Source organism: Alosa alosa, chromosome 19 (assembly GCF_017589495.1).
Source record: "Alosa alosa isolate M-15738 ecotype Scorff River chromosome 19, AALO_Geno_1.1, whole genome shotgun sequence".
NCBI classification, from domain to species: Eukaryota; Metazoa; Chordata; class Actinopteri; order Clupeiformes; family Clupeidae; genus Alosa; species Alosa alosa.
The window spans coordinates 28,754,880-28,771,308 of record NC_063207.1 but is presented as its reverse complement, the minus strand read 5'-3'; the positions used below and the strand labels follow the sequence as shown (position 1 = coordinate 28,771,308).

The window sequence follows — 16,429 nt, the reverse complement described above, 5'->3', positions numbered from 1 at the left end:
TGTTTAATCCTTAAAGTCTTCAAGCCCATAATATGTGGATGAAATATAGTATGCATAGGGGAAAAAATAATGATTGATACCAAATGCGTACAGTACAAAAACAAGTTTATACTACCCTTAATGTCACACTTTTTCCAAATCTAGGGCCTTGTAGAAAGCCAATGAAAATGCCGTACAAACTTTTAATGGTTCAGTCATACTGGTCTTCCACCCTACAACGTGTGGGCTGCTTATGAATAATACTTTTCATTATATTAATGCCCAAACATGGCTTACCAGACAATGTGATTTTCAGGCTGTAAAACTGAAGTAATTACTGGGGCTGGAAATAATATGAAGACATAAGATTTGAAAAGAAATATTTTACAGGCCTTGGTTTTGGAACCCATTCTTGATATAGACAAGGTTTGAACAAAGTCTGAGACGGTGCAGCAACAACCTTATCTGATTTGTCACGGAAACTGACCCACCAAATAGGACCTCATTCCTCACACTCACAGTTCATACACAATCACACACACACTATAAACAACATGCTGTAGCCTGCGCATAATTAGATGTATAGAATTATACAAAACAGCCCCATTTAAACATTCACACAGATTCACAGTTGCAAGACAATACACTTTCCTCAAAGTAGGCTGCTCAAGATCTCAGCTTGGTGGTCTACTGAGCAGCTTATCAAATTGTTTCATTATTTTGTTTCTTCTTTTAGAGTGTGGCTGCTCTAATGGCTCAATACGTGTCTGACTGGTGAAGTAGGAATGAATGTGATCCATACCAGATATGAACTAGACCCATTACAGAGGGTGATGCTCTGGAGAGCATGAGCTGAAAATGTTCTATTTATTTCCACTGAAATGTCACTTAATAAGTCAATGGAATTTGGACAAAATCTGATTTAGTCATTTATCAATTTGCAGAGGACAATTCAGTTTTAGCAATTAAATGGCAAGTGACTCATTTCCGACTTGCTGACCAATTTCAGTGAGATAAGATATGTGAAACCAAACAGGTTACATATACTACAGCACATGTGGAACATCCTTGGACCAGACATGACCCAATCTGCACAGGTATTGTTTACATTAGGAAACCCTCAAAGGTAATACTTTACTTTAATCAGTAGCAGCTCCATCCAAAAACAGCATCTGGCTCAGAAATAGGGCTTTCCAAAAGCACTGTCAGATGAGCAAAGCTTGGTCCTAACACATTAGTTGTTGAACCACTACCATCATTAAATGATACACAGATTTCCATTTTGTGCATTTTCTCTTCACTGTTCGATGACAGACAGATTATCTTTTTGAATACTCTCTTTCCATGGTCACCATGGCGGTCACTCAGATGATGCTTTCAGGAGACACACTGTCCAGATAAGTCCCAGGTTAGGCAGCGACAGGGTGGATTTACACCTGGATATCAGATGGTAATTGTAGGGTCATTTCAATATCTTCTACAATTGAGTTCAGTGCCCTGCTGAAGGACACACTGACAGACAGCTAGGTGGAGCTGAGATCTCACCGGGTTGGCCCTGTGAGTGGTGCATCTCCACCTCCTGTGATGAGGCCAAATGCCCTGACACCTGGCATGGTGAAGCTGCACGTGGCATAACAATGTGATAACACACTGATCATTCCAGCGCTGTTTCAGCTTTCTAATCTGGATACTAAAATGTGTTACGGAAATGCCTGAAAGGATTATCCACCCCTCCTCCCTCAACAAGGTTATACCAAACAACCAAACAATATTGCAGAGAGTTCAGGGATGAGGTCATTCATACACACACACACACACACACACACACACACACACAATATTCTTAAAGCATTAATTGATTACATATTGAAAAATATGCCAATTAATTCTGGATAATTTTTAAGAGCATGGCAGCCCACACAATTCCACTGCCTGGGATGAATAACTGTACACAGGGAAAGAGTCAAAGGCAAACTTGAACTCTTTAATAGTCATTTTGCACGTATCTTCCAACAGAGTCCATGGTAAAAGTGACAATAACATTTGCTTCTAAATTGTTTTTTTCTTTTTTCATTCTAAACTAAATAAATTACTCTTTTACCATAATGTTGCTTTAAATTAAATAAGGATACCTTGAAATCATAGCTTACATGGAGTACAAACCCAAGCTGAATTGGATCTAGGGGAGCCCATGTCTACTTTTCAAAGCTAACTGTAAACATTGAGTGACTATTACCAAAAAGTTAATAGCTTATTTCTTGAGTGCAAACATATGTTTAAGTCTTTAAATACAGAACTGCTGGCATACAATGCCTATAACTCACACTGTCTCCTACATAACTGTTAAGGCATGAATAGACACAATTTAAAAAATGATCTGTACCATGCAACTTTTGAATGAATGGAGAATAAAGACTTGTGTGTCTTAGAGCCACTAAATACTAATCTTCAGATGTGAAATTCTTTTTGAATGAAAAAATGATGCAAAAAATTATCCATCAGAAACTGAATTCCTAACATTACAACACTGCTAAGGTTAACTCACTGAACAGCAGCAGTACCTGAACCTTTGTAAGTCCGACAAATATACACGTAAGGCCAAAGGAGAAAACTTAATAGTTTTCAAGTCATAGACAACTTTCCAATTTCATTACTTGTATTGGAAATACCCATGTAAGCTGATTGAACCTTTTTGAATGCAGTCCTAGATGCCATAGAGTGGACTGGGAAACAAGAGATCAACATATAAGCCCTGTAATGGTATATACATATGATCTCAATTGCACTAATAGTAACTAGTGTTAGAGAGGGCTGTGCCATTAGAAAAAAAAATTTAGACTTCATTCAAGTTCAAGCAAACCAGACAATCAACCCTATAGGCTTACTATTGTAGTCATATTAAACCACAAAACCTCTGGTCATTTCAATTATTCAATAAAAAATAAAGTGCTTGTAAACAACATATTTTAAGCAGGTAGAGATACCTAAAAGGACTTCCATCATTTCCTAGAGTCTAACATACTGATTACCCTCTATCGAACATTCGTAACCTTCATCAACATTCAATGATCAGGTGGTTTCTATAAACAGATTCAGTTCAACAAAAATTGTCCACAAAACACATTCATAGTGCTATTGAGGTTTTCTTTTAGCATTATGTAAGCGTTTGACATCTCTCAAAGTTTCTAAGAGTTAGGAATCAATCAGAAAAAAAGGCATGTTTAATAAAAAACCTCTTTTGGTTTCAGTTTTTGTTTTTCCATCTCATATAGAATCGGCTAACTCCAAACTGGGATATGTGCCTTTTAGACCACTTTTCCATCTTCCCGTGCCTGCAATACAAAGAAAAACATAAAAGAGGAAGTGAGAAAATCAAAAGCTTGTTTTCTCTCTCTTAACCACTTATGTTACATAACAGGACAGTAATGCATCACCGATCTTTTGCACCTTCTTTTTTCAGTTTTTTCCTCCCTTTAACAGCGTTTGTCAAACCACTTCAGCTCTGCAACTGAGCGTTCACTCACTCACTCACTCACTTACTTAGGCTTGGTCAGGAGTGGATTTCCAATGCTAATGAATCTGCAGCCAGTCCCAGCTGCTGGTTATGTAGGCTGCTGATGAAACTCTCTCCCCCAGCATACAGGGCTCATTCTAGGGCAGCCCCTCGTCAGTGTGTATTCCTGACATCCGTCCATGATTGTGTGTATATGTTTATTTATTTGCCAGATGCTCACCACCAAAGTAATTTCAAGTGAGCAATTTGAATATAGGAACAACTGATGTAAAGGACTTCTCTTAATATACATATCTATAAACCTGAATCTAGTTCATCTCTCACCTTCTCTGTGCTGGTAGCGTGGTCTTGATGGGCGTCCCCTGTGTCTAGACTGAGCACAGACAAGCTGGAGTCGATCAGCTCCTCTGTGTGGGGTGACGTACATAAACAGCAATTACTAAACATTCTCAGTTTATACACAAAAGAGGGCCCTTAATATAATCATCTTATTGAAACATTAAAACTAGGTTACCTGCAGCTATTTCCATTTTCTATTTATTATCCAAAGCACAGTGTAGTACTGTCACATAGCAGCAGTACAGTATGTGAATGGCTGGATTGTTTTTTTAACAGACCTCAGAAAGGGTCTCTCTCACCACTTCAGATACTGTAAATAGGACTCACCTGTAGCCCTGCTTGTGCTAGTCTTGGTGTGCTCTGGAGCTTGTGAGGCTGGAGCCTGCTGGTCTGGAGCCTGCTGTACTGGGGCCTGCTGTACTGGGGCCTGCTGTACTGGAGCCTGCTGGTCTGGAGCTTGTGAGGCTGGAGCCTGCTGTACTGGGGCCTGCTGATCTGGGGCCTGCTGATCTGGGTCCTGCTGTACTGGAGCCTGCTGGTCTGGAGTCTGCTGTACTGGGGCCTGCTGTACTGGAGCCTGTGAGGCTGGAGCTTGATCTGCCAGTGTGGAGGCCTCTCCCTCTGTCTCTGTGCTGGGTACTCTCTTGGCTGTCTCAGTTGTGTCAGAGGCATTGGAGTGAGAAGGCTCCTGGACCTCTTCACCTGGCTGTTGTTCCTCGTCCTTTCCAGTGTCCTGGTCAGCCTCGAGTGCTCTCTCCTTCTTGTCTTCGGTCTTCTCCTCCTGTGCCTTCTGGGCGGGCGCAGCGGGGCTGCCGCTCTCTGTGCCACTCGGGCTGACATGATGAGTGTCCTGCTCCTCCTGGCCATTGCCATCAGCCTCCTGCTGCTGTGCCTCTGTCTGTTGCTGTTGTGTCTGTGTCTGCTGGGATTCGTCAGTGGTGCTGTTTGCCTCTGCTCCGGCTTTTAAGTCTGTCTTCATCTGCGACGAGACCCCTTTCAACAAGCTCCCCTTGGTCTCAGCGGTGACAGTGTTGGAATTCCTCTGGATGTGGCCACCCTGGACGAGTCCCTCTGAGAACCGCACCTTCTTCTCGGTTCCTTTGGGCGAGGCCACCTCTGGATTCCCCCCTTTCCCTGCATCATAATCACCAGATGGTGCTCTAGATGCCGCATCGGCCTGCTTTGTGTCCAGTGTAATGGACTCAATCTCCACACCATTGTGTTCATCATTGGCAGCAGTGGCAGCTGCAGTCCCATCGGAGTCCAGCGGTGCCTTGGAGTCAGTGGAGGGGTTATCGGGGTCACAGAGGGCATCAAGCTCCTCCAGAAACTCCTCCAGACTTGTCTCTGAGAACTAGAGGTCAGATAGAGGTCAACATATATGACGTCATTGGCCACTGGAAGCAAGAGGTGCTTTATACAGTGAAATGCATAATAATATGAAAGATCTACTCACTCTATTAATAAACAAAATGTTTGATTACATATCTACAAATGTCTTCATGTACAGATTATTTTTTCTCAAGTTACTGTTCAAGTATTATACAGCACAGCTTTGAACAGCCACTTGCCTGTTTATTTCCCTCCATGTCTTTAGTGTCCCATCTGCAATGAAAAGTCTTTCATTATTTAGTTTCTGCTGTAGTGTTGACACCAAAGTAATTGCAGAGACACTGCTCCTGAATTTGAAAAGTGCAAACTTCTGCACAGTTAAAATTGAATTGATTGGCGTTTGACACATAAGAAGAGCATCACTGGGGTGGGACAGTGAGTGTGACACACGCACTGACAGTTCTGAGATAACACCAGAGGTCTGTATCCTTGATCTGATATTGATGAAATACTGCATTATAAAGCTGAAAGATCATTTCATGCACACAAAACAGTTGGACCTGTTACTCCATGTTTAAATCACTGATAACTGGGGCCAACTACACAGCCCATCTGAGCCAAGTGTGTTATTTCATAGTTTTTTCCACAGTGTACAGTAGGAGTATAGAAAAACAATCAATGATAGGTGTGTCCAAGCGCTTGACGGATGCTGTACTACATTTTTGGTCAGCTGTTCCATTTGATGAAAAAGCCAAAATGACAGTAGATGGACAAGAGTTACGCATTCAAATTAATAAAAGATGGCAGAAGGATTTTTGGCATTCTAATATCAAGCCAAGATTGTGTAACATGAGCGGACTTCGAACAAGAGCACAAAGCTAAGAATGGGACAGGCTTAAGATGTCCGGCATTCCCCTTGTGCGCAGAAAGAGTAAGACTTGCTAAATCTCTGCTTGATGAAGACCACAGTGTCGCCAGTGTGTCTGGTTGTGCTTTATGGTGAGAGGGACTATTGAGTGGCTACGCTCCATTTGACAGTGGCCCAACGGGAGCTGTGTGTAAACGGAGAGTTGTAAATACTGGCCTTTCTGTTATATATCAGGGCCACAGGACACAGCCACTGAGAAAAAGCTAGCAGTTCTGTAAGATGACTTCTGCGTAGTGATATCGTTTAAACCAACATTTTGCAACAATTTATAGCATGGGTTTTAATCCACTTTTTTCTGTGAAATTCTCTGTGTGTTCCTTTCGCTGTTTGTCCAGAATTTGTGTTAAAAAAACATTGCTGTTCATTTGCAGTTTTGGGTCTGTATATTGGAAATATAAATAGTGTTCCAGCCAATCAATCATCATCCAACTTTCCAACCCAGACAAGCACTTAATCTTTCATTTGATGGGGCTCAAGTTGAGTGGCTGTTGAGCTCAAATATCAGAAATCCTACACCAGCATCAGTGAGCAAAGCAACAACTTCCCAATTGAGGGGCAGGAGGGTCACCTTCGAGCTCTTCCCGTCAGGCGCTCCTTGCCCTTGGCTTTGCTGCCCACCACAGCTGGAGGGTTCTTGCCCTTCCTGTCTCTGCCTCTGCCATGGTGACCTGAGCAAGATGAGGACAAGCTCATGGGGCATTCCAGTAGTGATGCATTGTGGGAACAACAACCAACACAAGGAAGAGGCAACTAAAATCTGAGTGAGACTCTCCCACCTTGTGATTCGCCAGCTGATTTTGAGCCTCTTTTGGGAGCCCTGCCGCCTAGAAAATCAAAATCAGGTCAAATTAGTAATTTTTTCAAAAGGTATTATGGGAGAGCAATCCCAGGATGGCCGAGTGGTTAAGGCGTTGGACTTAAGACCCAATGGAGAACTGTCCATGTGGGTTTGAACCCCATTCCTGGTAAAAATACTGAGACATGACTACTTCAAATGAAAACAGAGATGTGGCTCTGCATGTGCTCCAATAAAATGTTACACTTTTGGTTAGAAAATGGATACAGAATTAACATTCAAACTCTGAATGCACGACTTCTGGTTATGTTATCCTCACCTCTGTTTGACTGGGGCCGTTCTGCTTCCCCTGGTGGATTATCTGAAAAACTGATAACAGAATTTGCCCACAGAAATAGAACACTTCAGTAGGCATGCAGTAGTTTCCAGAAAAGGATGACAAGAGCGAGTGGACACAAATCTATTCAACATAAGGAGTTATCACATGAATTAGACAGTTTGAAAAAAGACAACTGTTTTGCCGTTCAAACTGAAGGAATAAAGAGCACAATACATTGTCATATGGAGCGCTTTTAAAATGGCACTGAATCCTGTTGGGTTGGGGGTTGGGTTCTGATGCCCTGCCAAGCTATACAGTATCTTGTAAGCCTAACCAGGACTAGAGTTACTGTCATATAACTATAGAATAATGCATGTGTTGTATACAGTATGTAACAAAGATTTATATCTGTAGTGAGCCATGAGGGAATGTATAAGCTCTGCCTGCATAGCACTGGGATACAATTCCCATGGCTGACAGGGCAATGACATCATCAACATGGGACACCATCAACAAAGCATCTAGCTATTTTGTTAATTGTCAACTGACATCACTACAATACTATGATTAGACCTTTCTTTTCAATTCGCTACTCATTATATAGATTTGTGAGAGACCACAGCTACTAATGATAATATGCATGAAGCACTGAGCAATTCTGCACCTTCTGATGGGAGAATGGAGTTTGGCAACCACACATCAATTGTTAATTGTTTGCTTGATGAGTAAGCAGCTCAGTCCAGTTTTGTGAGACGTCCTCATTCCAGAGTCAGTTTCCATACTCCTCAAAGCAGCACCACAGTGAACCCAGCCTCCTCCTTGCTTATTTCCCACTGGGGCGGTTGGGAGTGGGGTGGTTGGGACCTGATGACCTTCACTGCCGTAGCTCTCCAGACACTGTAGGACTCTGAAGCTAGCATCTGTGCAATAGCATCCACTCTTTTATCTGTTCTACTTGTAGTGTTCTGCCACACAGCATAGGGGTCCACTCCACTTGTGACTGAGAGGTGTTTGTAAACACATCCAAGTCACACACAGTCAACCAGGTTCTTGGAGAGGAGCTCAATCAGGAACCATTTCCTTCTCTATTCTTTCGCTCTGGAGTGTTCTCAAACTCTGCCTAATAAGGCAAGGCATTCCAACACACTAAAAATAGTCCCTCTCTCTCTCTCTCTATCCCCCCCTTGCTTTGCTTTTCAAAGCCCTTTAAATTCACTCATGTGGGGGAGCAGATTGCATTAATTTGTGCAGTGGTCCGCTTTGGGAAAAGTCTCTGACTATTCACCACACAAGCGTTTTCAGATGCTTGTTTTTCGTTGTCTCTACGCTGCCTGGCGGTGGCAATGTGATCTTAATGCTCCTGAGGATGCTGTTCCTGCTGGCAGAGCCCAGGCTTTAGGGAATACAACAAACGTGCCCAGCCATAATGAACACCAAGTCCAAAACCAACTGCTTCTCTAGTGCGGTACCTTTAAATGGTAGGGAACGCTGAAAGAGCTAAACATATCGTAAGGGACAATTTAAATTTCATCAGAACTAATAAGCATGACTCAGAAATGGAACTGTGGCACTGTTTTACTATCACTACACATCTAAGGGTGCTAATAAGCGGGATGTTTGTACAAGGGCAGGCTAGCCTGTTTAGGACACAGTGTGCAATGTTGCCTCTCTATGCACAACAGTTGACAGATGTTCACAATGACCCTCCTTGCCCTTCACTAAGACTCAGAAAGTCTTCTGTTATTTAATTCAACATTACCGCTACTATGTTCTACGCAAGTCTCATTCATTCAGGTACTTTTGCATCATTCCTGTCTAATGAGGCTTGATTGAATTTTGTCTTGTGATGCCCCATCACAAGATGTGGGGAGAATTTAGAATGTGAACCAGTTCATTGTGGTTCATTGTGGAATGACGTACACTCACATTACCTTTCCACTAACAAAAACAACAAATACAGTCTGCATCCAAAACATGCACAGCAGCCTGAAAACCAGGCAATGCAACCATGACAATGCAAAGAAAGTACATGTTTGCATTCTACTGCAATGTTGAAATGCTATGCAATGTTACGGAGTTAGAAGCTTGTGTCAAGTCAGCTGAAAAAAAAAAATGAGATTATTTGAAGCATGTTAGTATGGTTTTGCAATGGGAGATAATCAAGAAAGTAAATGCAAGCCAGACAGTATATTAGTACTATCATTAAGAGAGTAACTAAAAGCAGCCAGACAACAAGGAGAGTCCACTCATATTTAATAGCATTTTCTTACAAACTGATAGTGTTTTAACCATGCAAACATGCAAGAGATGATTCAAAAGAAAGCAGATTTGTTAGGCTAATGTGCATACACACCCACAAAAAGACCAAACAATGCAAAAAAACAACAAACAAAATAGAAATACATAGAACAAAAGAAAACAAAACAAAAAGGCTGACAGCTTACACAAGCTGTGGCTTGTCTAGGTCCCAGGCTCTCCGCCACTGTCCCTTGGCATTCTTGTGGCGGGCCACGCGCTCACGGTCGATTTGCTCGCGCTCGGCCTTCCAGCGTATGTATTCCAGCTGCTCCTCGCGGGAGGTGGGGATGGTCAGGTCTGCCGGGGGCTGCTCCGGCCACTCGGCATCCTGGAAAAGAGGACCAGACGCACAAGATGAAGGCTAATAGAAGTTCATGAACATCCCTGATGGAGGAAAACGTTTTATTTTAACACAAAAAATTCTCTTTTTGGAACAATTATGATCCACTGAATACTTGCACTGCAATACTTCACTGAATACTTAAGCATTACAATGACATAGGATAATGTGAAATACGGTAATAACAGTCAGTGACGCTGATGATGATGAACATTCACACTGGAGGATGTGAAGATTCCTCTTAAAAGTGGAAGGACAGAACATCAACTTAAAATTTTACAGATGGGAATGACAAATGGACACACGTACAAAGATCTAAATTCTGTATAAGTGGTCCTGATGAATGGCTATGAGGGACTACTCTCAATCAGACTAAAGACAGCAGATTTTATCACAATCAGGGCAATCAAGCTCACACACTCACACACACACACACACACACACACCCGTCTGCACATTTCACCATCTTCAGATCGGCCTTACTCCTCTCCTCCAACTGAAAACCTTAAGAGACAGCAGAGCCAGGCCCATTAACTGCTGGTGCACAAACAATCCTCTAAATGGGCCGGTAATGTGCACAAGAGCAACAGAGGGAACCGAGAGAACTGACTGCATTATGGGGACTGATGATGGAATTTGTTCTTTTTGCTGCTTTCTGTTGTTTCTTTTTTCCTCCTTTCTTTTTAGATTAGATTACATGTATATTCTAATCACCATAATATGTAGACTATTACTCAGGAATAAGGTATACAGAATGTTATTGGGATGGAGTACAGCCAAGCCCGAAAACCAACAAAAAAACACAGTTTTTAAAAGAATGGCAAAAGAATGGCATGTTTCGATGTTTAGAATGCTTTAACTGAATCCGTCTCTTTCAGTTTTGAGATTAAGATGAATGTGAGGGGAGCACAGTCAAGAAGTGTCAACATGCTGTCCTTAAAGGGTCAGAGCAGTATACATCCACGTAAACCACAAGTGGAGTGTGTTCCTTGGCACAGCTGCAGCCATCAGCATGTGTCATCACATACATCACATCACTATGTGGTTTACAATCCAAGAGGGAACTGCAGTGTACTGATGTATGCAAAGTGGATGCCAATGCGGACCCAAAGTCAGGTTCTTGGATGGAAATCATGCCATTTTGGATGAATGCCCTTCAACGGTGCATACAAAGTACTTGGTCACACATAATATACATGCATTCTCTTGCATACTTTCTACATTACATTGTACATTTTCTACTACTACTATTACTAATACACGCGTACAATATACACTTCTCATCTTATATAATTCAAAACCAAGTTTTTAAGCATACTTCCCTTACTCGCCACAACCTGTTCATATTTTACACAGGAGCAGGTGGTGGCAGGGCATTCTGAAGTGCTGCCAGTTTTGGTGGCCTCAATAGGAGGTCCGGCATTTAACCTTCTTGCTCTCGTCTCCCCATTGAGAAGAAAATGGCTTTTCCCTCCCTGGTTGCGGCAGCAGCTCTGGATAAAATCAGCATGGGAACTGAGCTAGCCCTGCACTGCATCGCACGCCTATTCCTGAGCAACCTCTGTGAAAGGTCACACTGTTTTTCACTGGCTCCCGCTCCTGGGGAGATGGAAGGCACAGAGCCAGATGTCTGCCTGTGTCCTTCTCCTCCCCTCTCTACTCCTCTCCTCTCTCCTCCTTTCGCTACTCCTCTCCTCTCTACTTCTCTCTCATCCTCTCTCCTCCTTTCTCTACTCCTCTCCTCTCCTCTCTCTAGTCCTCTGTGTTATGGTGAGCTAGAGGTCTCATAGGCCCACCCCACAGTGGAAAGACCAATTTCCTGTCTGTGGTCACTATACAGCAACTGACCACAGCCTAACTGCTCTCTCTCTCTTCGTGTCTTCAGTCAACAACAGAGGAAAAATAATCCAAGCAGACCAACCAACACAAAAGGTCATCGAGACACACAATCTTGCACTTGTTTGAGCTTCTTTGGCTGTGACTCACTCGCACAAATGACTCTCTCTCATTCCGTCCAGCCTGTGGGAACAAATTGCTCCACCGCAAATAAACATCTATGCTATTGCATTCTATTAAGTTCCAAATGGGCAAGTGGATGAGGGGAAATAACGAGGCGGACAGACCGGCAGTGAGACGGTCACAGAAGAGCCAGACACACTCGTCTGCACACCAGCTTGCACTGCGCCCAGAAGAGGGCCAATAAAGATGGAGATGGCGGAGGACTAGACCTGATGTTTGTGGTTGTCTTGAGTATGCAGCTGGGAACAGAAGCACTTCACTTCTCAAGAGTGGAAAGCCTAGAGGCATTTTGTTGTTCTTGTTCTTGTTGCCACTGGGTCTGAGAAGAGCACATACCCTGTGCGAAGGCTGAACTCAATCAGCACAGAGCCACAAGGCTCGTCCACGCTGGGAACCATTACGTTTATGAGGGTCCCCACTGACCAACCATAAAGAAAGTCTCTAGTCTCATGTTCATGACTATGATGTCTAAAATTAGATGGATTTTGATTGGCAGCTTCCTATCGATCAGAAATTCACTCTGAAATTGATCCCCAATGATACTGTTCTCGTCACGTCACATCACATCACGTTCGTCATACCAGGGTTCCTACACATTTTCCATTTCAAAATTCCATACTTTTTCCATACTCAAAATTTCCAAACTTCTCGGTAGATTTTTCTGACCATATTCTCGACATTGTGGCCACATCTGGTTTGGGATAACTCGGTGAAAACAAACGTATGGACAACTGAAGTGAACTAAACAACTATCTTGACGATGGGGACTGACAGTTAATCTACACAACAGTAGGAATGGTTCATTATGACCTGAATGAAGTGATTAGTACTGCAAATGCAATAGTCTGGAAACACAAATATTTCTCCATACTTTTTCAGGTTTTCCATACTGCGTAGGAACCCTGTCATACACATGTGGAACTCACATGAGAACTCACTCAGCTCCAAATTTCTCTCCCAAGCCCCCGTCCACAATACAGGTCCTGGCTCTGTCCAGACTCCTGTGGGCTCGGCCCTAAAGCAGTGCTGTGAGTGCTCATCTCACTCGCCATCTGTTTCTGTTCCCTCGGCCTGCCCGGCCTGCCACTCAGCTCTGCTGGGGCCAAAGGGTGCAGGTGGAGGAGTGGAGAGTGTTACTGTGTGTGTGTGTGTGTGTGTGTTGCACAGTGGGAGGGGGGCCATCGCTGTCCCAATGCTCCTACCAGACAGTACCCCCCTGGTCTCCTCTCCCAGTCATTCACCGTCTTAATTAGCACATTCAATTTCCGGCCACCACAGGGGATCCTGGGAACCCACAGTGGGAACCCACCCGCAGGGAGGAGGCCCTCCATCCCCAGGCATTGCCAATCAATCACCGCTGCTCTGCTCTACTACAGCTGAGGAAGCCTACAATATGGTGGAGACCCAGTGGGGCCACAGATAACAGTAATCAGAGGAGAGGAGAACACACACACACACACACACACACACACACACACACACACACACGTTCCATCAAAGGCAGGCAGCTCACACAGCCACAGTTGAGGAACACAGGTGTGCTGACCTGTGGTGCTGCCGCGAACGCATCAGAAGACATGACTCACCCGTGTGCTCAGGTGTGATAAGTACACACACAAACACACACACACACACACACACACACTTACTCTCAAGCAAACTAATCCCACACGGCATTAACACTCATCGTGTGAAAATGAACACAGTGTTAAAGGTACTGTATGGCAGAGCAAAAAGTGAGTGAGCTCTTTACTGGAATCAATACTCCAATATTCTATTTGGAATACTGCAGCAAATGGCCTCGGATGGGCCACTGCAGTTCCTCAGTGACGAGGACAAACAACAGCTCTCAGAGTCCCCGGAGGAGAGCAGACAACGGGATCAACAGAAAAACAACCAAGCCACAGCACAGCACAGCACAGCACAGCACACCTGCGCTCCCACCCACCCTCTTGCTCCCGCAACACAACAGACACACAACGGCAACCCAGAATGCAACAAAGAAACACACAAATTATCTCTACAAGGCCACATAAATTGGATTTGTACAAAAACGGTGCAAAAATTGACTTAAGTTGCATAACAGGCAATCTGTTATAGAGCCTAAAAAAAGAGACCAAATCCTTTGTGCCACAGAATAGCAAGAACAGAATGGCTGTTTTCTTTTCTCCTCTCGCTCCTCATCCTCCCTTTCCATCACGTCTCTTTCTTCTCTCCTGTCCTTTCCTTCTGCCCTGAGCCCATTCACCACTCCCAGCCATCTTAGAGTCCACATTTGCCTCATCTCCTCTCTCTCTCTCCCTCTCTTCTTTTCTCCTCTTTCTCACTCTTCTCCTCCTCTCTCTCTCTCAGACAGCTGTGTGTCCTGTCCTGTCCAGTATCCTCGTCCCCCTGACGCCTCTGCGGCTCTGCTTTGTGGGACTCTCAGTGTGACATCAGCAGGGGCGGCTGACTCAGAGTACAGGTCAAAGAAGGGGTTGCACACGCACACACACACTTTCACAGATCACATATACATACACCCATACAGGAACACATATTCGGAACACGAACATACACACACACACACACACACAGTGCTTTCTGAGGACAGTGGTCAGAGGGCACATTTAAGCAGTGGTTGTGTGTGTGAGAGAAGGGTGTGTGTGTGGGTGTGGTTTGAGCTCTTACTTGGTAATAGGGGTCAGACTCGGACAGCCAGCGACTCTCCTCCACCGCAGCCTTCCCCTCCTGCCTCACCCCTTCCTCCTGCAGAGGGAGAGGGAACAGAGTGCGCAGGAGTGAGAGAGAGGCTGAGAGAGACAGAGGATGGAAAGAGGTAAGGCAAAAGAAAAAAGAAGAGAGAGAAGAGCGAGGAGGAGAAAATGACAAATGTTCCCATGCTTGATCAGTTTTGGAGATGACACAGGGCTACCTTCTGAAAACACACCATCACCTGTGTGTGTGTGTGTCTGTGTGTACAGTACGTGCATGTGTCAACACTGGTAATAAAAAAGGCCTCTTAACAGAGAAACATTTCAGTCCAGCAATAATCCAATGTTTCACAGCAAAAACACAATATAGCTTTAACTGCTGACATCTGAAGTGAACAAAGGGAAACTTATAGAGCAAATTATATTATAATAATAATAATAATAATAATAATAATAATAATAATAATAATACATAAATACAGTCAAAACCATAGGAAAGAGCAGTGAAAGCCAAGTAGTTTACTTCCACAAAGACTGTACGCTAGATGTGCATTTGTGGATTATACAGGATATCTCTGCGTACAAATCCCATCTCATCCCAATGTTGACCTGATAGAAGAAGCAGCAACACTGTCTCTTCTTCATGTCACTCCATATTAACACAATGCTGGGGTGCGAGAACACACACCCACACACACCCACACCCACACACACACACACACACACACACACACACACACGGCTGTTTGAGGTTGTGCGAGGCAGCAAAAGTGTCACACATGCAGTCAAAGGTCTATGCTGCCCTCCAATGGATAAACTGGTTACTGCACAGAAGCCATTTAATAATCCACCAGCACACTACCGTCTCCCTCCCACTGTTCAAACCCAGCAGTTCTTGCTTTTCTCCTGGCAGGGGGCAGAAGGAGAGTTGATGAATGCAGAGACTGATGATTTACATAGTTGTGCTTGATATGCTAAATCCTCTCAGTTTGACAGTCTGAAAGAGACAGTGAGAGCAGTCACCAACTAGGTTTCCCAGTGTGGGAAACTTCTCAGGGCCAAATCGGGTCAAAAGGTTTCGAATGTACTCAATACAATTAATTCCAGGGTGTCCAGGGTTCGATAGTGATCTTTCAAATGTCGTTAAAATGTGCCTGCTCTGTGCTGCAGGAAGGGGCCCACTGTAAGCTGCGGGTAGGACTCGTGTTTGTGTTACGGTGCTGTATGTCTTATCCACTCTCTTGGAAAGTTGCATGAGTTGAGTTGCACTCATCAACACTGTACTAGGAATGTGACTGGTGGTGAGGGTGGCACAGTGGCAGAAAGAGAGTGGGGTTGGCATTGTTAACTCATTGAATGCCAAGCTGTTTTCGGAAGCTTTGTCCTAGAGTGCAAGCAATCTAGACCATTGTTGATTATTTTTGTACAGCCACAACATATTCTGTGTTATAGCTATGCACACATACAATGGCTCGTTTAAAAGGTGAGACTTTAAGCTCTCACTGGGTGCAAACAGTGTATTTCTACACACCTCTGTTCCTGAGAAATCCCAAGCTAAACAGTGGCTAGTTTTCATCAAAATCACAGTTTTTTTCTAGAAATGGAGATATATCGTCTTTCATGAAATATGTGTTACCTGTAAACTTTCCGGGAAGTGATCAGCGAGACCTGGCGAGACTGCCACCTAGTGACAGACCCACGAAAATGGCCTGGTTTTGACCTGACGTGCATGTGTCACTGATTCGACCCAAAGCGGCAACCGAGTTATGATAAAATGTCCGATTGTGCGTTTTCGATAGTCATATATTTCATTTCCATTCATCACAGAGTTCCCAAAATCACATATAAGGTGTGTTAGAGTGTCTAGTTTCG

At 43.7% G+C, this 16,429-nt stretch overlaps 1 protein-coding gene across 3 annotated transcripts in view; it reads right to left on the bottom strand.

Annotated features, from left to right (window-relative positions):
• Positions 1 to 1,942: 1,942 nt before the first annotated feature.
• The window catches only part of LOC125284062 (coiled-coil domain-containing protein 9B), a 34,399-nt gene continuing 19,912 nt past the window's right edge, over positions 1,943 to 16,429 (bottom strand). For all 3 annotated transcript variants that reach the window (XM_048227774.1, XM_048227775.1, XM_048227776.1), the window contains exons 6-14: positions 14,535 to 14,612; positions 9,652 to 9,833; positions 7,208 to 7,257; positions 6,869 to 6,916; positions 6,661 to 6,760; positions 5,404 to 5,437; positions 4,160 to 5,186; positions 3,818 to 3,900; positions 1,943 to 3,311 (exon numbers count right to left, since the gene is read on the bottom strand). In XM_048227774.1, coding sequence (XP_048083731.1) covers positions 3,285 to 3,311; positions 3,818 to 3,900; positions 4,160 to 5,186; positions 5,404 to 5,437; positions 6,661 to 6,760; positions 6,869 to 6,916; positions 7,208 to 7,257; positions 9,652 to 9,833; positions 14,535 to 14,612 — 1,629 coding nt within the window. In that variant the 3' untranslated portion in view covers positions 1,943 to 3,284. The remainder of the gene's footprint in view (positions 3,312 to 3,817; positions 3,901 to 4,159; positions 5,187 to 5,403; positions 5,438 to 6,660; positions 6,761 to 6,868; positions 6,917 to 7,207; positions 7,258 to 9,651; positions 9,834 to 14,534; positions 14,613 to 16,429) is intronic.